Raw genomic sequence first — 26,468 nt, forward strand, 5'->3', positions numbered from 1 at the left:
TCACGTCATCCGCATAGACAAGAAGCTGATGTAACCCGTTCAATTCCAAACCCTGCCTGTTATCTTGAACTTTCCTAATGGCATATTCTAGCGCGAAGTTAAAAAGTAAAGGTGATAGTGCATCTCCCTGCTTTAGCCCGCAGTGAATTGGAAAAGCATCAGATAGAAACTGACCTATACGGACTCTGCTGTATGTTTCACTGAGACACATTTTAATTAATTGAACTAGTTTCTTGGGAATACCAAATTCAATAAGAATATCATATAATACTTCCCTCTTAACCGAGTCATATGCCTTTTTGAAATCTATGAATAAATGATGTACTGTACCCTTATACTCCCATTTTTTCTCCATTATCTGTCGAATACAAAAAATCTGATCAATAGTCGATCTATTACGCCGAAAACCACACTGATGATCCCCAATAATTTCATCTACGTACGGAGTTAATCTTCTCAAAAGAATATTGGAGAAAATTTTGTACGACGTCAACAAAAGTGATATTCCTCGAAAGTTACCACAGTTGGTTTTGTCCCCCTTTTTAAAAATAGGTACAATTATGGACTCCTTCCATTGTTCTGGTACAATTTCCTTTTCCCAAATAGCAAGTACAAGTTTATAAATTTCGCTATATAATGCACTTCCACCCTCTTGTATTAATTCTGCTGGAATTTGATCGATACCTGGAGACTTGTACTTTTTCAGATTTTCTATCGCAATTTCGACTTCTGAAAGCGTGGGTTCGGGTATAAATGGCTCAGCAGTTTGTATTTCAATTTCGTCCCGATCATTTCTATTTGGCCTATGTACATTTAGTAGTTGCGCAAAATAGTTTTTCCATCTGTTTAGGATTGATGGAGAGTCTGCAAGCAAGTCACCATTCTCATCCTTGATCACGTTTACCCTTGGCTGATATCCGTTCTTAAATTCCTTTATACCCTTATATAAATCTCGAATGTTTTTATTCTTACTATTTGTTTCTACCTCATTCAGTTTTTCCTTCAAGTAACCTCTCTTTTTATTCCTAAGTGTACGACTTGCTTCCCGTCTTTCATTGAAATAATTATCTCTCTTCTCCTCAACTGGATCCTGTAAGAATTTCAATTTTGCCTGTTTCCTTCTTTCTACTACCATGCAACAATCTTCATCAAACCACGGTTTCTTTTTCTTAGTTTCATAATAACCTATGCTCTGCTCAGCTGCAATTTTGATACTATCTCTGATATTTTCCCACACGCTATTAACATCTAATTCCTTCTCAACTTCGTCGGGACTTTCTAAAGTGGCAAACCTATTCGAAATTTCGACCTGATAATTTTGCTTAGCTTCCTCGTCCTTTAATTTCAAAATATTGAATTTAGTAATATTAACTTGTTGCTCTACTCGCTTGGCTACTGATAATCTTTCTCTTAATTCTCCAATCACCAAATAATGGTCAGAATTACAGTCTGCACCCCTGAAAGTTCGAATATCTATTATACTAGTATGTCTCCGTTTATCTATCAAGATGTGATCTATTTGGTTGTGTGTCAATCCATCTGGAGAAGTCCAGGTATATTTATGTATATCCTTATGGGGGAATGTTGTACTTTTGACAATTAAATTTTTCGATGTGGCAAAGTTGACTAATCTAACTCCATTGTCACTACTAATTGCGTGTAGGCTCTCTTTTCCAATAGTTGGTCTAAAAATATCCTCCCATCCTACTTTAGCATTGAAATCCCCCAATAAAATTTTCATGTGATATCTAGGGAACTGATCAAAAGTATGTTCCAATTCCTCATAGAAGCTATTCTTTATATGGTCGTCTTTCTCTTCTGTAGGGGCGTGAGCATTTATAACTATGATGTCGCACCATCTACCCTTAAGTACTAAATATGATAACCTGTCACTGATAAATTCGACCTTTTTTACTGCTGATTTTATTCTTTTATGAACAAAGAATCCTGTTCCTAATTGGTGATTATTGTTTCCTTCCCCATAATACAACAAGTAATCTCCTATTTGTGATATGCCATTCCCATCTAACCTAACCTCTTGTACTCCCACGAAGTCTATTCTATATCTAGCTAGTTCTTTTGCTACTAATGTTACCCCTCCTGTTCTATAAAGACTAGTTACGTTCCAAGTGCCAAATCTCAAAACCTTATTCCTTTGCTGTGGTCGTGCCAGAGAATCAGTCCTATTCCGAGGCTTATTATAGGGATACGTAACAAGCTGATTTTTACGGTGATGGGTTGTTAGCCCTTCGCCCAACCCCCAAGCTGGAGGACCACCCCTTATCGGCTGTCCACGACTGCTTATTCAATATATTCGCAGCTACCCTCCATATCTGGAGGCCGTCTCCTCTATCCGCAACCTGAGGACGCGCCATGCCGTGGTGATAGGGACCCACAATACATGGTTAAAATTTCTATTACTGTAATTAAATATCTTCTTTTTATTGTGAATTACCGTATTGAGCAGTTACAATTATAATATAAAATTATGTCAGTATGTCAGTACTCTATGTTGAAGTATATCGAGTGTCTGAGTGCAATTTTGTTGATTCTCTGACCTCCCTTTTAAAATGTGCATGCTAATGAAATCAGATTATATGGTTCGTCTTATTATTGAGTTGGAATAGAATAAAAAGAAATAAACGTGAAAATGAAGTCGGATAAACTAAAATTATTTTATGAACTATGCTTGGACTTCAGTGTTTGTAAAGAACGGGTTACACTGCTATTAGACCAGTAAATTTCGTTATGTATGTTTTAATAAGACTTGGGTAGCTATTTTATGCAGTTTTTTTAAATCAACGGTATACCAATTTTAGTACTTTGCTCGCAGATGTGATGCTTGACTGGATGATGCAGTCAACTACCCATTGGATAAAAATAAAATAATTTTGGTGTACAGTTTTGTACTGTTCATTAATTTCAGTATGCTGTGTTCTATTGGGCAACCTTTAATTTCGAAGGCAATTACGTAAAGATTAATAATTTTTTGGTCCTACAGAATACATCTGTTATGGTAATAATTGATATTAGAGGAGAAAAATTCTCTCCGGCGCTGAGGATCAAACCCCGTTCCTTGATTCTAATGTACCAAGTGCCCTAACCATTGAGCTATGCCAAAGTTCAATCCATGGCACCAGATCAAATCCCTCTCCTTCAGTTGACTTAATGTAAAATGTCAACATACATGTCGAACTTGGAGTCAGACCACAAAGGGAAAAACACTGAAGGAGAGGGATTCGATTCAGTGGCTTGGATTGAATTTCGCCATAGCTCAGTGATTAGAGCGCTTGGTACGTAGAACCAAAGACCCGGGTTCGATCCCCGGCACCGGAGCAAATTTTTCTCCTCTAATATCAATTTATTATTATTACTACTACTACTACTATTATTATTATTATTATTATTATTATTATTATTATTATTATTATTATTATTAAGAGCTGTTTAGGCCTACTATTATTACCAAGAGAATAAAAAAGTGATGAAGACATAGAAAAGAGAACTTATTAACTTTTCTTTGTTTAGTACAGACCCAGAAACAAAATTTGAGCCATCTGAATTTTCCAAGTTTCATTTATAACATATTGCGCATGCTCTGTATGTAATTTTGTTTCTGAGTCTGTACATACATGAAGATCTGCATTTCACATATGAAATTGTGGAGAGAATATTTAAATAATGATTTTGCAAAATCTGAAATATGTGGATACTATTGATTTGTGTTCTTACCGTTTCTGGATGTGTTTATTGTGCAAAATCTGAAATATGTGGATACTATTAATTTGTGTTCTTACCGTTTCTGGATGTGTTTATTGTCTGTAACGAATATATTTGTCTTCTTTCTCTTTGCAGATTAACGAACTTATTCATGTTACAATACCGGTAATGCTCCTACCAGATGATTTTCGAGCCTATTCGAAATTAAAGGTAGACAACCATTTGTTCAACAAGTGAGTATAAATATACATATACTCAGTAGTGTATTATGGATTTATTCTCTTATCACATTAGGCTACTTCTTTAATTTCGATTTCCTTTTTACCTTTAAACATGAGTGCTTCAGATTTGCTCCACACTTAATATTTTCATTAGATTGAAATAATATTTATTCATAATAATATAAGGTAATGTTTAGTCTATTATAAAAGTTTTTATGTTTCCATTATCCCTCTTTTATTTCTGTCAACAACTAGCAGGACAAAACAAAGATGAAATAAATATGTCTCGAAAGCTGTAGCATAAATAATTATTTATTTATTTATTCAATCTACTCAACAATGTAATTACAGAGTAGATAAAATGAAAATAACAGTAGTAATACATATAATAATGGTATTTAAACTTAAACAGTTACAATCCAATACTACTCAACAAAAGATATTAAGCAGATATTGCATGTAAATTTCGGTAAACAAAAACAAAAGTATTTACAGTATGAAGAAAACATGAAATGCAAATAACTAGTCACAGATTAGTAACAATAATACAATAACTGATGAGGGACTAGACCTACGTTAAGTCAGAATTAGGAGTGAATTCGTAATGATAATTGATATGAAATAATTTAAGAAAGAGGACCAAAAATACAATATGCAAACCAGTTAAGACCTATTTATTAGCAAAATACTTATGGAGTGTTTTGAACGCTACCGGTATTTATTTCTCTCAAGAGTGTGGTTCTATCCTGAAAGATGTCAATATTGCTCAGTTTATTATAGAAGGAACAGATTCTAAGAAGTGGAGAGTACTTATAATAACATGTCCTAGCATAGTTTAAATTAAATGTTTTAATGGTCCTACAGTTCTCTCTTGGTACATGTATTGCTATCCTGGACAGTAGATGACTATTTACAGAACTTGTTAATAAATTATGGAGGCATTTTATATCAATATTATTTCTTCTGTGTTGCAAACTTTCAAAATTAAAGAGAGACAAAAGAGATGAGTACGAGATACTACTTTCATTATTCCGGGAGGGATAGTAACCAAATGATTTAAGAAACAAAAATCTGATGAATCTTTTTTGAACACTCTCAATTTTAATATATTTAATTTGATAGGGGTTCCATACAGTACTGCAATATTCAAGTTTTGATCTAACTAGTGAAAAAAATAGAATTTTTAAACTATCTTGAGAGGAGAATTTTGTGGTATGTCTATAGATAAATCCTAGAAGTTTAAGAGACTGAGACACAAGTTCAAGTATATGGCTGGAAAAATCCATATTATAAGTGAATACTATGCCTAAATCTTTTACCTTGTCAGTCATTTCCAGGAATTCCCCACCCATTGAGTATCTGCAAGTAAAATAAGTTTTTTTTCCTAGTATATATCATATGATGACATTTATTTAAGTTGAAATACAGTTTATTCTTCAGTGACCACTTAACTCATTTAGATCTCATCAAATTTTAATAATAATAATAATAATAATGATTTATTTAACCTGGCAGAGTTAAGGCCATACGGCCTTCTCTAACACTCAACCAGGAGTAAAGACTGCGTTACAAAAACACTACAAATTTACAAATTACACTATAATTTTACACGCAAAATTGAATAAGATAATAATAATAATAAAAAATAAACAACAAATAAGAAGAAATCGGACATAATATATAACATACAGAAAGAAAGAAAAAAGCATAATAATATGTGAACAGCAGGTCAAAATAAATGAGGCATACAAAAAAAAAGACAATTATTAATAATAATAATAATAATAATAATAATAATAATAAAATAAGAATATTAATAATGATGATGATAATAATAATAATAATAATAATAGTAATATTAGTAATAAAATAGTGCAGTACAAAGTATACAGTGAATACAATATTTCTAAGTACACACAATAAGGAAAATTAAGATTATATATAGCTCAACTTATCATATTAGAGATATAACATTATCGGAAAATATGAAAACAAAAATATAAAATAAGTTGAATATCATTAGAACATAAAAAAAAAATGTGAAAACGTGGAAACATGCAATACAACACTTGTCATAATAGTAAGTTAGTTTGGCAACTCGTCATAAGATAATTTTCTAACTTTGATTTGAAAGAATTCAATGTTCGGCAGCCCTTGACTTCAGGCGGCAGAGAGTTCCAGTGACGAGAGGTAGCAACAGTGAAGGATGAGGAATACAGAGACGATGCGTGAAGTGGAATTTCTAGCGTGTTATCGCGTTGTGATCGAGTATTAATATTATGATAGCGAGAGAGAGTATGAAAACGAGCGAATAAATAATAGGGGGATGAAGAGTGCATAATTCGATATAAGAGAGAAAGTGAGTGCAGATTTCTCCTCTCATGTAACCTAAGCCATGATAACTTCTTGAAAGAAGGTGAGATATGATCATAGTATCGAACATTACAAATGAAGCGGACGCACGCGTTATGAACGCGCTGTAGTTTCTGAGCGGAATCAATCCTGAGATCACTGAACAAAACGTCGCAATAATCGAAGTGAGGTAGAATGAGTGTCTGTACCAGCGTCTGTTTTAATTTAGATGGATAATGATACAATCTTTTTAGTGAATGGAGAATAGAGAATGCCTTCTTACATGTATATTTAATATGCGTATCCCAATTGAGATTAGATTCGAAATGTACTCCGAGATTTTTGACGGTAGAGCTAAACGGGATGATTGTTTTATTCAGTTTCACAGGCGGAATATTCAGGTCGTTGACTTCAGGAATTAATCTACGGTTCGCGAACAGAATAGCCTGTGATTTACATGCGTTTAGGTTAAGCCCAAATTGTTGAGACCAGGAAGAGATGGAATCAAGATCTTCATTCAGACTATTAATGCTATCGTTTAGTGCGTCGGGACGGGCTGAAATATACAATTGAACGTCGTCTGCATATATTTGATATCTGCAGTGCTTAAATGAGTTGGAAATTCCATTTATATAAATAGAGAAGAGCAAGGGGCCTAATACTGATCCCTGAGGAACTCCTGTATCTACAGTACGCCAGGATGAGAAACGATTATTAGATATGACACGCTGCTGGCGGCCAGTAACGTAGGAGTACATCCAGGTGATAGCACTATCAGAAAGGTGTAGCGTTTGTAGTTTAGTTAATAGTAGATCGAAGTCAACAGAATCAAAGGCTTTGCTATAGTCCAATAAAACTAGTACAGTAGCCTGTCGTTTATCCATGGCTGCGCGTATGTCCTCAGTAACATTCAACAAAGCAGTAGAAGTGCTATGGCCATTTCTGAATCCTGATTGTAAAGGGTCTAAAAAATTAAATTCTATTAGGTAGTCTGACAACTGCTTATGAATGATGCGTTCCAGAGCTTTAGATAAAACGGGAAGAATGGAGATTGGCCTATAGTCTTTTGCAGAAGTAGGTGAATTTACTTTAGGAAGTGGGCGTACCAAGGCTGTTTTCCAGAGTTGCGGATAAACAGACGTGATAATTGAAGAATTGAAAATATGAGTTATTACGGGAAGCACGACATCGACTAACTTATTGATAAAGACTATGCTTATGTTATCAGTGCCTTGTGCTTTAGATTTAATGCTTTTAAGAGCCCTTCTTACTTCAGAATCAGTAATGTGCGAGAAGAAAAATTTTTCGCGAGAAGGTGGAGGATTAGCTAGGAGAGTATTAATTGTATTTCGTTTTGACTGTTTTTCAGGTCGTAGTGTGAAAGGACCCAGCTGATGGTCGGTCAATAGAAACACCAGAAATGTTCACTGGGAAAGCAAAAGATATAGACAAAGAAATGGTGAAAAGATGCATGGATAGATAAACAGGGAAAATGTTACAGAATGATGGGACAGACAGAGGCAGAAAAATAGATTAGGCCTACTCTCTTAGACTGGAGTTGAAATTAAAATATATACAAATTATTTTGTTGTCAGGATTGGAAAAAAGCCTTTCCATTTAAATATTGACCAGAGCAATGGAGTTTTTGAAACAGTGCATTACTGACTCACCTACGAACACACACACAAACTCGGTCTGAATAGCAGCATTTCATGTGTAAAAATCAGAATTGAATGTATAGCACTTATCAAATAAAGCAGTGTTAACATTTAGGGGAAAATTATTTTTTTCTGAGAAAAACATTCATTTGGGACTAATATGATATTAGCATTTTTTGTTGTACTGTATTAAAAAAATAAGCCATTAAAATCAGCACAGTTATATTACTTTCAACCTGTATACAGTCTGCGTTTTTATCAAATTCACTAATTTTTATTTGAATACTTATATGTTTTTGGAAATATATACTGAGACACCTTATTTTGCTGCAGTTGGAGTGGAACTTTGTCAGATTTCTTGTTACAGAAATATATATGCACTATTACAAAAAAAAAAAAAGGTTATAAGACATAGTTATTGGATGTATTATACACACATATGTATAATAACAATAACTAATGTGAGCGAACTTACATGCAAGGGGACAACAAGTAGTGGATTCCTAATGTATAAAAGTTATAGGAACGTGATAGAGGACATTCATTATATGTTATCAAGAATGTTATTACATAACTTTCAAAAACCATATCTTCGCCAAAGTATAATGCCTTAAATGTGATTTTTAAAAATTGTCTGGGATATGACTGGGGTACACTGTTACGGATGTAATGAAGGATTATAGGTTGCTTCATATTTATAATAAACTTTCCCTGGCAATGTGTATATATTCATTTGGTATTTGATTCGTAATGAAACAGTAAGGTTGGTAATTAAATTACGGAGTTATACCTGAAATCTTGATTTGCATAATACACGTCACTGTTCGTTAACAGAAAACCACAATTTAAGTCACACGGAGTTAGTGTGCACTCGAAGTTGGTTGCTTGACGGTTGTCAGCCCACTTTGAGGTCTGTGGATATAGAGGGAAAAATTAGATCGGTGTCGGTTAGAGTTCCTGAGTAGCTCAGTGGTAGAGCGTTGGTACATTAAACCAAAGGTCCCGGGTTCGATACCCGGCTCCGGAACAATTTTTCCCTCGAAATTATTCAAATCAACTTTACAGGGAGTTATACCTGAAATCTTGATTTGCATAATACACGTCACTGTTCGTTAACAGAAAACCACAATTTAAGTCACACGTTGTTAGTGTGCACTCCAAGTTGGTTGCTTGACGGTTGTCAGCCCACTTTGAGGTCTGTGGATATAGAGGGAAAAATTGGATCGGTGTCGGTTAGAGTTCCCGAGTAGCTCAGTGGTAGAGCGTTGGTACGTTAAACCAAAGGTCCCGGGTTCGATACCCGGCTCCGGAACAATTTTTCCCTCGAAATTATTTAAATTACGCAAAGTTAGTAAAGAAATATTGTTTCTTTAGCCTGTTCGTTTGATAATATTAACTTCCCACATTCCTCTCAGAACAGAGGTTCAAGTATCGATTATATATATCTTATCCCATCTAACTCCAAAATGAAATGTCTTACGAAACTTTTTACATATATTTTATATCAAAAATCACTTCTAAATATGAGTTTAATAAAGGAAGTGGTTTTTTTTTTCCTCTCTCCGAATTTTGAATTGTTAATAATTAGTAAGAAAAGAGATTGGAAACAATGGTGATACGATTCTTAAGAAAGGTAACAGGTTACATACTGGTATTGTTAGTTTATGAGTAAAAAATATGGGTATGTAAGACAAGAACTCAACATATTTAAACTATATCAGACAAAATAACACATTATAGAAACAACTGGAGAGACCATATAGATAGAATAACTGAGTAATGGTGAATTATGAACCTTGTGGAAAGAGAAATATTGGACAACAATTAAAGGAAAAGATGAACTCAATAATTTTAAAAAGAATGCTATCTAGAGGGAATGAGCCCTAGGCTTAGGCTTAATCCATGAAGAAGAAGATACTATTGCTGCTGCTGTTGGCGATGCTGCTGCTGCTGGTGGTGGTTGTGATTATGATGATGATAATGATGATGATGGGGAGGAGAAAGAGGAAGTGGCCTATTAAGTTTATACCATATAAGAATTAGGCTTTCGATTGAAAAAATGGTGAAAAGAAACCAAATATATATATATTATTCAATTCTGTTTGCATTTGTGTTTCAGAGAGAACATGCCAAGTCACTTCAAAGTGAAAGAATATTGTCCTTTAGTATTTCGCAACCTGCGTGAGAGATTTAGCATTGATGATTTTGACTACAAAGAGTCAATGACACGGTGAGGCTTCACTTTATTAATTGCAATACAGTATAGTAATTGTGTTTCATTGTGATAAATGTGATGTTCATGTGCAATTACGTGCTTGTCGCTCTTTCCTTCTATCTAATCTTCTTCACATAAGTATCTAGAAGAGGTTTAAACAGTAGCAGTCATAGTATGTTTTTAATGCATGGTCTCTTGTAAGAATTTCTTATATATACATATGTATCTATGGGATGACATAATTATTATTAGTACCTACTGTACCTAGTACAATGGAATTTAGCTGAAGTGGCTGACCTCTTCACTTCAGACATGTCTGCATGCATTTTGGAGCTTTGTGTTATTACTTCAAACTGTTTTCAACATTTTGTTGTGTATTTAATTCTCTCATTGATGCCTTTCGGAAGTGGCCATTTTCTATTCGAGACCTTTAAAAAGTTGTTGTTGTTGTTGTTGTTGTTTTCTAATGCCAGACGTTTGACAGTAAAGTCATTTGACCTCTTGCACTCCAATATTTTTCAAAGATATTATCATGGCCAGCCACTGAAGCACAGATTTTGAGGTGTTCCGAATCCATTTCTTGGTTTGATTAAATGGCAAGTTGTAGCCGATTTAAGTGAACACCATATTTTAACGTTTTTGTGGCTACTTCATTCACACACAACCCCAGAATGTCTGGAGGACCACACCTGCTGTTGGTCGACGGGTCCATTGGACCTAGCTGGGAGATCTTGTTGATCACCAGGTTTTCCTCTTTAAGCCACTGGAGGACGATTTTAGTGCCATAGCAGGTCAGCACTAGGAACAGAAAAGTAGAAAGAGGAGGAAGGAAAGGGAAATGAACCCCTAGGCCTTGAATATTCTAATGCCGTCGGGGTCGAAGAAAGTAAGAGTTCAGTCAGAGGACTGGATAGGAAAGGGTAAAGAGGGAATTAGGTATTGAATAGAGGAAAATTATACCAAATTCAGTCATTAACTCATCAAGCTGACCAGTGCTAATTGATGAGTAGCCCCTCCCTTTAGTTCAGCTCGTAAAATTATGCTTACTAACAGCTGCACTACGGGAAGGTAGGGATGGGCGTTGGGTATTTGTCCAGGTTGGTTCCTTAAAGCCTTCAATGGGAAGGATTAATGACTCTCCCCCCTGTATCCGACAGCCAACCTTTAAAAAGTAACTACACTTCTGTACAGTTTCTGGTTTTAGGCAAAATGAACAGAATTTTATAAGGAAATTAATTAATCATTAACTGCAGTGATTATTTGCTTTGTTTAACAAAGCGTTACTAGATATTTGTTAGAAAATTATACTTTGGATATTCACCCTAATATAATTTAATTATTCTCCTGTGCTTCAATTATTTCCTATCTTTGTTGAATAGTGTCACATGAATTCTATATGTTAACATCATACACTCATCTATGTCTTGTTTATGTTCGGATTGTTTGTAACCAGTCTTTTGTTGTAAATGATTGACAGATCTTGTTCTTATTTAGTAATTGTATATCAATTTATGCTGGAAACGGAACTATCAGATTTCAGAATAAAGTCTGAATAAAGCTCCTGTAAAAAGTACAGAATGGTAATTCACTTGGAATTGGTTACAACAATTTTCTTCGTACTTTTCCTTATGTAAGAAGACTGTGTTAGTAAAGTTGTGCTTGTGATATGTTATATAAATATTTTGTAAGGTTGGAAACTTATTAAAAAGAATTGTTGTTAAAGTTACCAGTTAATACAAAAGTGTCATAATGCTGGCCATTTACGAAATATTCATTTCAGTAAATATACAGAATTTGACATTTTTTTAGACACAATTGCAAGTCTTAGTGAGGCCCAACCATTTCTGTAGAATTAATCTTTAATAGTTTGTTTACTGACTAAAATGTATATGAGTTATAATTGTAACGAGAGTCAAGTTACAATCAAGTGTTTTTTTTTTCCAACATACATGGGCAAGATGCCAAGTATTTATCTTATTAACATAGTGTCTAATAAATTAATGTAAAATTGATATCTCAACTTAATTCTTACCACTTAAATTGATTTGATCACAGTAGAATTAATTTGTATCTAATTAGAGATGTTGTTAATGAAAACTGCGATTAGTTGAAAAATAGATATAGATACAGAATGTTTCTTATTTTGTAGGTCCCAGCCAGTGTTGGTAGATTCCGCAGGCAAGAGCGGTGCAAAGTTTTACCAGTCGTATGATCGATTATTCATCCTTAAGTCTCTCACAAGTGAGGAAGTTGAAAGGATGCACTCCTTTCTCAAACATTACCATCCTGTAAGAATAATTTTGTTGTAAGATTAAGAAATGTTAATAGTTTCTCCTTTTATAAGTGCACATGATGTATTATTCAAATTTGAACTTATTCACCAGAATGAGCTTTCATATGAAGTCATATATATAATATAATATGAATATCAAGATTTTTATTGTTACAAGTTTCCAGAGTATATAGAAATACTATATTTCGTGTCCAGTTTTAGCCATTGAAATATAGACAGTATCTGAAATGTACCAACTTGAACTCAATGACATGCAGACTAATCACGAACTGAAAGAAATATTTCATTCAAACCAGGGTACAATTTTACAAATGTCTCTCAGTTACACAGTTTCCTAACACAAAAAAACTTACAGCTAAAATGTTAGCAGTTTTCGGAAGCACTTATATATGTGAGCAGACGTTTTTGAGGCTGAAATATGTCAAATCAAAATTCGGCTCAAGAATAACTGATGACTATTTTTATCATTATTTAGGCTACGCATATCAGTCACCAACTTCGAAACAGATATCAATTTTCTTGCATCTGAAATTCAGCCGCAATCTTCTTATAGCACTAATAGCACAAGCCCTTAGAAACAAATCCTTCGAGGTCCATGAAGAGGTGCACTGCGTTGCGTCTGAAGGCGGCAGAATTAGAAGAGCGGACATCGTGGCTCTAGACAAGACTAATAGTAAAGGCTTTATACTGGACCCAACTGTTAGATTTGAGATGAGCCAGACCCAACCATCTGAGGTCAACAAAGAGAAACAACAAATTTATGAGCCTACTATTCCGTATTTTCGAGAAAAATATCAGATGGAAGGCACCTGGGAAGTACATGGTTTAATGATCGGAGCGAGGGGTACCATCCCACGATCAACTGTAAACACTGTCAGAACATTTGGAATCCGTGACATCATTCCAGAAATAATTACTTCAACCATTAAAGGGTCTGTGGCAATTCTGAAAAATCATTTATATGGAATATCATAATCCCTCCCCTTTTCTATTCGTTAGTGTGTGATTGTTACAAATATATGTACAAATTTATTATTTCTTAAATTTAAGCTCCTAGTTCACATTTCAATTTGACTCATCTATTTTACTGTAATCGTTACTATTCTTATATGTGTGTTATTCTGTGTTTTTGGCAACCCAGGATGCCTGGGCAGACTATTTCTTAAAAATAAATTATATATAAGGCATAAATTGTAATCTCAGATTTTCATTTGTACAATTGAAGAACATACTGTTTCGAGACTTTGCATTTATAAGTACCAAAATTACAAACGCTAATTTACATAATTTAGTTGCTGTTTTGTTAGTTATAATATTTCTTAAATTTTTAAATATGTAATAAATAATTTATTAATATTTTAATGATATTTATCATTCATTTAACTGTAGTCTGTCTGAGTTGCACAGTCGTTATAGTGCTGGCCTTCTGTGCCCAAGGTTGCAGGTTCCATCCCGGCTCAAGTCGATGGTATTTAAGTGTGCTTAAATGCGACAGGCTCATGTCAGTATATTTACTGGAATGTAAAAGAACTCCTGTGGGACAAAATTCCAGCACGCCAGCGACGCTGATATAACCTCAGCAGTTGCGAGCATCGTTAAACAAAACATAATTAAATTAATTTAACTGTAAATCATGTCCGGTCCAGATCTTCTTCACTTCTTATCATTGTGGCTCCACTCTTACAAAAAGGTTGCTGGCCTCTGGTGTATGCTATTATTAGGTCATGACTACTTCGATGAATGCTTATGAAGTGTGATTATGGAGGTATTTTTCTGTACGTTGTTGCAGTATATTGTAGAACGTCATGGGAAGACTCTTCTTCCACAATACCTAGGGATGTATCGACTCACTGTAGATGGTGTTGAGCATTATCTTGTTGCAATGAGGAATGTCTTCAGTAACCACCTTCAGACACACAGGTAACTATACTATGTTCAAAATATGTAAATACTATGCCACTCTTTTTGTAAAAGATATATCAAGACGTGCAAAAACAGGACAAGATCTATTCAAGACTATACAGCAAAGCGTGAAGAACACAACAATCTCTATATTCCTGCACATTTCTATTTACTGTATATATAAACAGTAAACAATAGTTTGTACTCTTAATGGGTTATTCTCTTTTATATCCTATAATATTTGTAGTCTTTTCAATGATATAATATGAAATTTTGTGAGTAGTATGAATTATGGATGCACATCTGCTTATTTACTATATATTACAAATTATGTTCCACGTCTGTATGATTCTAGAATAAAATTTCGTACTGAATTGGCTATTCTTAGTAATGAAATTTTCAAATCCAAAATTAAACAACTCGTATGACAGATTTCCCGAGTTTATAGTCTTGTGTATTGTAAAACAAGTTTACTTCTTCCCTAAGTACATCATTTGCCTCAATTTCTTTGTTACAGTGTCAATCTGATTTGCTACTATTAACACTAATAATGATAGTAATCTATCACCATTCTCAACGTGATATAAATTATCTCAATTATTAGTATTATTGTTATTAAATTTATTATTATCATTATTATTATTATTATTATTATTATTATTATTATTATTATTATTATTATTATGTACTTGTTAAGAATCTCATCCTGGTGTTTATAAATGTTAGTCTACAAATTATGTATATTATTATTTTTCTACTTCTCTTAAGAATTTGAATGCATTGTCAGAATTTTACATTTTATTATAAAGTAAATAAATAATATATGATATGAATTTTGGATGTAATTAAACATGATAATATTCCCAGAAATTTCAGGCATTTTTAGGATTTAAAAACTATTGTTTGAATTAAGAACTGAAGACATCACTTCTAAATCTTGTGTTTTATATAATAATTGTACATCTGACTAGACTAACAACAAGGATTCCTATTTTCAAATAGTGAAAAGATAATGAGGCAAAATTAGAAACTAAACAGCATGCACCTGTCATGATTGATGTGCTAGTGCTACTGCAGAGTCCTCCAATATATGAAACCTTCCTCACACTGCAAGCTCAGCTGCATTTTCTGTTATATGTCTCTCATACTTACCATGAAATCCGTTGCCATTTCTGTGAAAGTGACTGTTTAGCATGGAAAATACTTATTATTTTATAAACAACTTAAAATGAATACAAGTGCATCTTACCTGTGTCACAAGAGATGTTCAGAGTGTCCTCCTCCTACTCATGAATTAGTAATATCTTCAGGAGCTCACAACAGACAGGTGACCTGCAAACGTTCTTGAATTCTCAGCGCATATGACAGGCACAGTGTGGGAGGCAACATTTCTATATGTTTCATGGCAGGACTCTGTGTTGCTGCTTCTTCTTTTAAAAGAAACTGAATAGTTGCAAAATAAGTAAAATTTGTTGTAAGAATGTGCCATCTTTATGACATCGATTTTAAACAGCAGTGTTAATGTTACGAATCTGCAAACTGAAGGAGATTTGAAAGAATATTGTTTAAAAAATGTATTTGATACCTCTCTGTGTAAACAGTGTAATTTTAGTTATTTTGCAAAAGAAAAACATTGAAAAGAAGACAGCTACAAGTGCAGAAACTGTACTAATGATATATTTGAAGTTTAATGTGTAATGGGTTCATTTGATTTGCAGTAGTTCCATAGGATACATTATCAATCTTCGTAATGTATCCAGCTGTTTGCTGACAACATAAAGTCCACTATAGTCCACTGTAGTCTATTCAGTTGTTGTTTTTCACGAGAAATGAGAGGTATTTTGATCGGTGTTCATTATAGATGCCTGTTGCTAGTAGCCAGAGATGGGGTGTAGTCAATATATACTGCAGGGCTGTGTCTTCTGCAACCGGTACTGATGATTTTAATTTACTTCTTTTGTGGTTCATGGAAGGACAGTATAGAAGACTGTGTTCCACATCTTCATCATGATTATTACACCACAGACAAGTAGGATTATCAGAAATGTGAAATCGGTGTAGGTACAATTGTATGACAATATTCTGGCTCTTGTTAAAAATGTTCGAACATGTCTGGGCAAGTTTTTGTACATTTCCAGGTCATTTGGTTTCTTTTGTACAGACTGTAAAATTTTTCCTGTGTCAGAAGAGAGCCAATTGTTGATCCATAGGTTTGTAAAATGAGACTTTACTGAAGCAAAAGCATTGGATAGAGATAGCACTTGAAGAGGTCTTGGTTGCAAATATGTTGCCTGTTTTGCAATAGTATCGACTTTCTCGTTTTCAGGTATACCACAATGACTAGGTATCCATTGAAATGTTATTTCCTTTTGGAGTTCATTCGCCTCCAAATTTTAACCTTCAACATGTGGCCATATAGAAACAGACAGAGAAAGTTTCTTTCTATTAGGCAGCAGTGTTATCTCGATTCATGAAAGTTTTTCACTTGTGGCCTCCTTCCCAAGGTGCGATATATGGAGAAAGTTTGTGTCACTTGCATGATACCATTATTTACTTCATAATTTTTTTTGGAAACTATCCTTGTAAGTATTTAATGTTAAATAGTAGCTGAACTTATTTTAGTAATGTGTTGGTAAACATAATAGTACTTTCCTTTTTACAGAAAATTTGATCTCAAAGGATCTACAGTTGACCGTGAGGCATCAGATAAAGAAAGAGAAAAGGACCTTCCAACACTTAAAGACAACGACTTCGTAAAGGAAGGAATGAAAATTTATATTGGAGATGATGCAAAAGAAAAGCTTCTCGAAACTCTTACAGCAGATGTAGAGGTGTGTATGAACAAGTTTTAGTAACTGCAGTCTTTTATGTGAAAACAATGAATATATGCATAACAGAGTAACAAAATTCTGTAAAATTAATCCAAGGAAGAAAAAACGTACTTCAATAGTGAGAAGTAATAGGTGTTTCAAATTTCGAAGAGTTGGTAAACATATTAAAGAAGCAACAGTTACAAAGCTGTACATCTTACTTACTTACTTACTTACAAATGGCTTTTAGAGAACACGGAGTTTCATTGCTGCTCTGACATAAGCCCACCATCAGTTCCTATCTGAGCAAGAATAATCCAATCTCTACCATCATATCCCACCTTCCATCTATGTCTTGGCCTCCCCAAAGGTCTTTTTCCTTCCGACCTTCAGCTTTTTCTTTTCTGCAGATCTTAACATACTTAAGATTAGTTGTTTTACAGAATAAAATAGTCAATAAGTCTGCTGTTTCATTTCCCTTTATATCACAATGGGAAGGAATTCACTCTAAACTAATTTTTATTCTGTGGTTTAGTTTGGTAATGGATCCTTTCCTTACAGTCCTGAATTTTAGCCCCTTTTTGTAGACGATTGTAAAATTATAGCTTGCATGGCTGTTCTTGAATCTGATAATATGACAACATTTTGAAATTTATTTGATCTGTATAAGAGGTTTCGAAAAAATATATAAATAGGGTGACCAGACGTCCTCTTTTGTCCGGACAGGTCATCCTTTTTAGGCCTTTGTCCAGAGTCCGGCTTTATTTTTTAAAAATCAAGAAATATCTTCCTTTTCGTAACTTATATGCCTGATATTTTGAAATTATTTGATTTGACACCTTTTTCAAGTAATTTGCCTGTAGGTGGCAGCAGCATCGATGGAATATATTGTTTGCCAATGATCATAATTCTCTTTACTTCTCCTTGTTATGGTCGTTGCTCACAGGTGCTAGTAAATCGAGAGATCAAGGTGGGAATATAAATCTAAATAGATATTTTCTGTTCTCTTTAATACGGTAATTGAAGTTCCCTTGACTTTCGTATGTAGCTAACTATAAAATCATTATTATTAATTTTTTTCGTATTTATTTTGCAATAAAATAGATAATAACATACTTTTAAGCATGATATAAGTCTTAACCTGTAGTGTAAATGTTTTGTAATAAAATAGATATTGGCGTAATTTAAAGTATAATATAAGCCAAGCCTAAATCTAAGTACATATTTTCTGTCCTCTTTGTTCGAACAATGTTCTCCTTTTTAAAGCTTTGTCTCTTTTTTATCGATATGAATCTGGTCATCCTATAATAAATAGCAGTAACTTCGTCAATTTGTTGTGTTTGCATGCCACAGCCTACTGAAATCCACCTGTACCTAGTGGCCAGCCCTGTATAAGGCAGCTTGGATATACATATGTGATGTGCATGTTTTATCATTACAGTTTTTGACAAAACTCCATCTCATGGACTACTCATTGCTGCTTGGTGTACATGATTGTGCTCGAGCTGAGCAGGAGAATCGAGAGCGAGCTGAACAGGAGGACGAGGAGAACAATGGACTAGAGGAAGACGAAGATTCAGAAAGTGGATCTGGTCTAGATACAAGAGGGGGAGGCGAAAAGTGGGGGTGGGGCGGTGCTATGGCTACACCACCTGATTCCCCACATGCTGGAGCACTCATGAGGGAAACCAGTTTGCAGTACGAAACAGGGATTGTTCCCGAGCTTGATATATATGCCATACCAAGTTCTGAAGGTAAAGTACTTCATGTTTTGTTGTAATGCTTGAGTTAAATTTTTGTATCTCAGCATATACTAGGTTTTTAAAAAATAACTCATAATTACAATTAAAATTGAATGAGGTAATTTTGGGCAAAAAGCTCGGACATGTCATATTTTTTTTTTTTCTAATATTTAATTTGTTTTTTACTGAAGCGCTATAGTTATGGTCAATGCTTTTCTTTTGCAGAAAAAGGTGACGGAACTCTGTGTAGAATATATTATAGCGGACAGGAAGATGATTACTGTCCAGTGCACTGGAATTTTTTCGTTTTTAACCTCTTTTTCGTCCAATTCTAAGGCTTTCAAGGCCTAAGTAGAGTTCAAAGAAAAAGTGTTGAAACATTTCTTGGCTCTATAATGAAAAATATATAAAAAAAAATGCCGGAACGCTCTTCCTGCATGTTCTGCCAGAAAAAAAAAAGCACGGGTTATGGTTATTGTTATTACAGTAGCAAATTTTATTGTCCATATACTTTGTTAGTTCAGGAAAGGTCGATCTACCACTGACCAAATATTTCAACTCAGACAAATACTTGAAAAATCATATGAATATAATATTGGAACCAATCAGTTGTTCATAGATTTTAAACAGGCTTATGACAGCATAAATCGACAACAACTGTACACGATAATGAAAGAATTTGGTATCCCCCAAAAGATTATAGATTTAATTAAAATCACATTAAAGAAAACTGTTAATCAGATCCAAGTTGGTGGGAAATTATCAAATGATTTTGTGACAGAAAATGGTCTTAGACAGGGAGACTCACTTGCAACATTGTTGTTAAAATAGCCTTGGAAAAAATTATACTAATATTGTTATAAACCCAGGTGGCTGCATAATAAATAGAACTAGGCAATACATGGCCTATGCAGACGATGTTGTCATAATAACAAGACCAGCATCAGCAATAAATAAAGTGTATGAGGAAATAAAGGAGATAACGAAAGAGATTGGACTCGAAATTAATATGGATAAAACAGAATTTATGAACACGTCAAAAAATAGGATAAGAACGGAAGAAAATAAGATAGTTTCTATTGGCTCTGAGCAATTTAAGGAATGTAATGAGTTTAAATACTTGGGTTCAGTGGTTACATGGGACAATGATTGCAGTAAAGATATAAAAGCTAGAATTTTAGCAGGGAATAGATGTTATTATGCCTTAGGCAAAGTTATGAGAACTAGGTATATTTCTAAGCAGACAAAATTACTAATATGCAAAACAGTAATTAAACCCATAGTGGTTTCTGGGTGTGAATCATGGACCATGACTGAACAGCAACAACAACAACTTAGAAGATGGGAAAGGAAAATTCTGAGAAAGATTTATGGTCCTGTCAAAGAACAAAATAATTGTAGAATCCGTAGTAACTTGGAATTAGAACAAGTATATAAGACACCTAATATAGTAACTTCGATCAAAATTAGAAGACTTGAATGGGTAGGTCACTTAATTAGAATGGAGGACGAAAGAATGGCGAAGATGATCTTCTCTGGAACACTGGAGGGAAAGAGAGATAGGGGTCGTCCCAGATTGAGATGGTTAGACTGTATTGAGGAACGTGGGAACAAGGAGATGGAGGAAGAGGGCAGAGGACAGAAGTGATTGGGCTATTGCTTTAAAGGAGGCTCTAGCTAAACTATAAGAGCTGTATGCCAAAAGAAGAAGAAGAAGATACTTTGTTTAAACTCAGTTTTATTGATGAAATCGACATAAAACAAGATATTTTAGAAGATGGGAAAGGAAAATTCTGAGAAAGATTTATGGTCCTGTCAAAGAACAAAATAATTGTAGAATCCGTAGTAACTTGGAATTAGAACAAGTATATAAGGCACCTAATATAGTAACTTCGATCAAAATTAGAAGACTTGAATGGGTAGGTCACTTAATTAGAATGGAGGACGAAAGAATGGCGAAGATGATCTTCTCTGGAACACTGGAGGGAAAGAGAGATAGGGGTCGTCCCAGATTGAGATGGTTAGACTGTATTGAGGAACGTGGGAATAAGGAGATGGAGGAAGAGGGCAGAGGACAGAAGTGATTGGGCTATTGCTTTAAAGGAGGCTCTAGCTAAACTATAAGAGCTGTATGCCAAAAGAAGAAGAAGAAGATACTTTGTTTAAACTCAGTTTTATTGATGAAATCGACATAAAACAAGATATTTTTAGCAAAAAATTATCTTCTTATGCCTTTGACGTGTTCATGTTCTCTGAATTTCCCTTCTATTCTGCTCACAGTTGACTGGGAAATAGGTGATCAATTTAGTAAGTTCCGTTAGAAAGTGTGCATACCTCTTTAGTACGTGGTTTACATAGGTATATTACATAGTTTTTTTTTAAGCTGGTTGTCACTGTGTGTAAATAGCTGTTAACAAAATTGCATAATAATTTCCCATGCACAGAAACAGCTGTAAGTTGTTTGAATACCCACATTGCAGGAGAGTGTCAGAACAATGCTATACTCTCCATAGCAGAAACATCAATCAGAAACTTATTTTAATCAGACCTTAGTTCCTCTGAATAGGATTATTAATAAATAACACGTGACAGACTCTGATATTACAGTGTACTTAAAATATACTTGTAATGAGTCTCTTGTTATTAGGACCAGCAAATTAGTCATGATTTATTTAAAAGAGCATATCGAGGGGAAGATTATAATTGTGGTGTGTTATTTATACATGTTTCAGGCGCTCCTTTGAAGGAAATTTATTTTCTTGCACTGATAGATGTGTTAACACATTATGGTGTTAGAAAACAAGCTGCGAAAGCTGCTAAGACTGTCAAGTATGGAGCTAATGTTGATGGAATCTCCACTTGTGATCCAGAACAATATGGCAAGAGATTCATAGAGTTCATGAGCAAAGCCATAGAGTGAACAAGCTACTGCAGTGCAATGCCATCATACACAGATCCTCCTCACTGTGGTGATCTAAGATGAGGTTGGTAAGATTATATTTTTGTCACATAGTTAATTTCATATACACTTACTTTTTAGTATCTGTTATAACCTAATTTTATACCCATAACAGCAACAACAACAATACTCATAACAGCATAAAATAATAATAATACTGCTCTACTGGAAAAAGATCCCTTGGCCGATCTCAGAAGAGATGAATGGAAAATACAGAGAAACCTGTTCAAATATTTATTCCATGTTCATACGGCTGGGCTTTACGAAAAGATGGACTGCAAAGAGTTCTTAAATCTAGTGACTTGTTTACTTCTTTCAGGTAATTAACATGTGTGACTGCAACTTTCATCCTTTGCCTGCAGTTTGGATCAATTGAGATTGAAAGTACAAGATTCTTCTGGCACTTAATCAATTTTACACAAATTTAATGGACATATTAGATACAACATAGTGTTACAAACTGATGCTGATGCTCACTTAATGCATGGATCCATTTTTTCACATAAGATGTGTTGTTTAATAGCATAATATATAGAACTAGTACTGTCCTCATGTAGTGTGTATTCAACTGAAAACTGAATTTTGTGACTGCGTCTATGTGATATATCACTTCTATACAAAAGAATACTTTGTACAGATTTGTTTGTTCTTGTTATACTTTTATTCTTACAGAATCTTCAGTATTTATCACTTACCGTTGACTGGAGGCATATTGATAAAATAATGTTCTTGTCAAGCATATGTTGCTGTTTTTCAATGGTGCCTCTCTTCGTAGCTTGGTATATCTTTCATTTTTTCCTTGGATCATAATGTTTTGACTGTAAGCAAAACGTATCCAGCAGAATATTTCGTTACAAGCTTCTTATCTTCACTTAATAATACATTTTTTTTTTTCGTAGTGTAATTTTTTACAGTTTGTTTTCCACGGAGATGTGATTTTATAAAAGATATTTAATATAAAATAGAAGAATAGCTGTTGCATCGAGAAGATTAATTCTACACCCTTGTAAAAAGCACTATTGTTGTGTTTATTTATTACAAGTTTCTTGACAGTACTGAAAATTGCTGTTGTACATTTAAACCTCTTTAATCTGTAAACATAGATTTTATTTACAAAAATTATTAATCGTTGATATAAATTTGGATTAACCTATCTTCAATTTTTGTACTTTTACTTTCTTAGGTTATGCTACAAAGAAGTATTGTGCTCAAATGTGAATATTGAGCAGCTCGAGTTTTGCAAAAGCTATTTTTGACATGCTTGAATGAATGGAATTGTTAAGTCACATTGCATGTTGTTAACAACTCTCATGCAATTGACTTGCTCACAAGAAACTACAATTATTGTTCTGAAAACACAGATTTCAGATATGAAAATTATGATTGGTACAGAAACTGACAGTGTAGTAATTGTCTAAACTGATACCGAATATAAATACATACTCTCATACTTGATTACAGTGGCTTGTAATGAGCACTGAAGTATGCAAATTTAGTGAGAAAGTTACATGACAGATACACTTACAGTTCATTGTTCTGTCAAAAAAGTTGCAGTAAATGTTGCAAACAGACAAATATCTTGTAGGTTAACTACAGTTTTATGAATAATTGAAGTAACTCTCGTTATGCTAATGATTTTCAATTTGAGTACTGCTGTTCTATTTTTAAAGCACTGCTGAATTTCGTAATTTTTTTATTGAACTTTTATCTACAAGGTCACACAGAATGTATACAAACGTACAGTATAGTTTAAGCAAAAGGATTCATTCCCTGTATTAAAAAGTTGATTATGAATCTCATTTCTGTTTTATGTCATACATATAGTATAGAATTCTTCTTTAAATGCCACTTTGCGATCAGTACCCAACCAACGCAGTTCGTCTTCTTAATATAGCTTGCATAAAATGGATAAAAAGACACAATCAAAATATTTCTTACAATGGGCCAGTATTCTGCTTTTCATGTACGGAAATGAAGGATGGTATAATGTTGAAACTGTCGTTATGTCTGATGCCAGATTAGAGAGGTTATAATATATTTTTCTGAAAGTAAGTACTGTTCACTGTACGCACATTGTGAAAATACATTGCATTGAGTAGTATGATGAACCTGTCCCATCAAGAACTGAAGGTCTGCTTTACAGGAGCTGGAAAGAGAATAGGAAATGTTGTATATTATAGAAAGACAATTTTTTCAGCCTTCTTCCCTATTTTAATGAATCATTGCATTACTTTTTGTGTTCATTTAAATAATGTTTGCCAGTTTCAAGATCTGTTTTAAAACAGAAGGAAGAATTCATCAATTTGAACAGTTGCCGCCACCATTTTGGCAGATGGATTTTGTTAATCTGTACTTCAGAACAAGTTACTCACCAGTGCAGAGTTGGTTAATATCTTGGTCTCTGCAGAAGTGAGTGGGTTATAAGAGTAAATATACAGGTCCCTAGAATCCATGGACACTCACCTCCATAACTATGCATATATCGCTAACTACAGTATATGCTGTTCTATCACTTTGCATAAACTGTAATATATAGAGTGGCCCAAAAGTCACTACCCATTATTGAATTTACAATTAGATTATATTTTCAATCTTCCCATGGATTTCAAATTACCTGCTTTTCATTTTCATCTGACAATTAGTTACTGTTACTAATGTAAACACTAGAGTGCATTGCTATATAATCAGTCAATCAATTAATTAGCTGTCAGTAAAGTATCATTTTACCATTCGATCTGGGTTTTTTCCTCTTCCCCCCCCCCCCTCATTGTAATGGGTAGTGATTCTTGGGCCACTCTGTATATAGATAAATATTCGATCACTCATTTATGTTCCAACTCTTCCACCCCAGATATTCCTTCCTCTTCGAGCTGACCGTTGCCACAAGATTTGTTAATTCTTTCGTATCTACTCTTCTAAAATTAGATTTAGTTTTCTTCCACTTGAAACCCACTTCTTTTACAACAGTTATTGTAAGGCTACTGACAATACATTGCTAATTGTGTTTAGTCTTTTGACTGTTGGGACTATAACCTCGTGTGTGTAAATATTCTGAATAGTACATTGAATGGGACATTTATCAGAATCATCTGTTTCTGTTACTTTTTTTGGAACATGAGATTTTCACCTGGTGCATCAAATGATCTTATTTCACCATGCCTCTTTAAGTTATTTAACACTCTTGAAGCCGAACGTGTCGATTTCTGTTGCTTCTGCAACTCGTTCTTGTACAATTCATTCAAATAATCCCTCTGTAGGTCAAGTTTAGTTCTTAAGTTTCATTTTCGCGTGTCTGTACTGAGTCAAATCTAGTAGAGTAGAGAAACACAATTTGTACCTATTTTTCAGCCCTTGTTTCAGGAAGTTCTAGCAATAATTTTCAAGTTCTGACTATGCAGTTTTTTTTTTTCTTTTAATGTAGAAAATATAGGTGACTTATTGCAAAATTACTGCAAACTAAAGGACTTACGGCACACTACAGAATCCACTTTGAATTGTACTGTAGTTTCATAATAATTACTGTATACGAGCAGAGGATGTGAAAATATAAATGACGATGGAAAGCATTATCGTAACTCATTCGTACAGAAAAACAGAGACTCGTTGACTGGACACTCCCAAGGTTATAAGCCAAAATCAGTGGTGTCGACTGTATCTGTCATTGGAACCTTATATCGAAACTGTAAGAAACTATGATAACAGACAGTTTGAGCAGTGTTATCTTATCATCTGTTCTGTGAACACTAATGCACCACCAACTCAAGTTGGCAGACTGATGGATTGTCATCTAAAATTCAGCCCTCTTTCAGGAAATTTTCGTCTTTGTTAAACCCCAGTGGCATAAGTTAAAAAGATTTTCAAGCAACAAACTTGGAATGTCTGTATTGATCACCTCTGAAAAGTGAATGAACAGTGGATGCATGTTCTTATTACATATCCTTATCCCCTGTGTTAGGATCAGAGTGCCATTCTCTGCATACTTGTCTTGGTTGTGTAATATCTGTAACTACCTAACTCTTACTTTTAATTTTTATATTGTATAATACATTCAGAATCTTATTACGTAAAATAAAAATTTGTATTTATACACAAATGTACTGATTTCTATTGTTCACAACATAAACGTTAAACATTTCAGTATATACTCTGTTATAATTGTAGGTACTGCATCACCTTCGAAGTTTCCTATAGTGATGCTGTGCAATAAATAGAATAAATGTTCTGCTAACGTTAGGAATATTCAGATATTTATGTTGCGTGTAATTGTAGTTGAAAGAATACACATAACATAGTTGTTTGTCATAGTATAGGATTAAAATCTTATGTGTATACTTTGAAGGTTACCACTTATTACATATACAAGTGTATATGTTTAAACGCAGTAACAACAACATCCCAGACACGTACTTTCCTGTGCCACCTATAAATAACCCGAGAGAGAAGTACATATTGTGCTTTTACGTGTTAAAATTAGTATTATTATAATTTAATGAAAATATGTCATTAAACCATATCTTGGTTCTCAGTTGAATATTTGTAAAACACTATCCTATCTCCCTGCGTATAAGCCATACTTTTTCAATTATAAACTTTCAG

General features: G+C 33.9%; 1 protein-coding gene and 1 non-coding gene across 2 annotated transcripts in view; both read left to right on the top strand.

The window, feature by feature from the left end:
• PIP4K (phosphatidylinositol 5-phosphate 4-kinase) overlaps positions 1-23,306 on the top strand; it is a 34,127-nt gene extending 10,821 nt beyond the window's left edge. The window contains exons 2-9 of the mRNA XM_069812863.1: positions 3,856-3,953; positions 10,071-10,181; positions 12,316-12,454; positions 14,249-14,379; positions 17,024-17,192; positions 18,613-18,925; positions 21,646-21,897; positions 22,192-23,306. Of these exons, the coding sequence (XP_069668964.1) occupies positions 3,856-3,953; positions 10,071-10,181; positions 12,316-12,454; positions 14,249-14,379; positions 17,024-17,192; positions 18,613-18,925; positions 21,646-21,833 (1,149 nt within the window). The 3' untranslated portion in view covers positions 21,834-21,897; positions 22,192-23,306. The remainder of the gene's footprint in view (positions 1-3,855; positions 3,954-10,070; positions 10,182-12,315; positions 12,455-14,248; positions 14,380-17,023; positions 17,193-18,612; positions 18,926-21,645; positions 21,898-22,191) is intronic.
• TRNAN-AUU (transfer RNA asparagine (anticodon AUU)) lies at positions 8,907-8,978 on the top strand. The gene has a single exon. It is a non-coding gene; the product is annotated as a tRNA-Asn (tRNA).
• Positions 23,307-26,468: the final 3,162 nt, after the last annotated feature.

Source organism: Periplaneta americana, chromosome 16 (genome assembly GCF_040183065.1).
Source record: "Periplaneta americana isolate PAMFEO1 chromosome 16, P.americana_PAMFEO1_priV1, whole genome shotgun sequence".
Lineage (NCBI taxonomy): Eukaryota > Metazoa > Arthropoda > Insecta > Blattodea > Blattidae > Periplaneta > Periplaneta americana.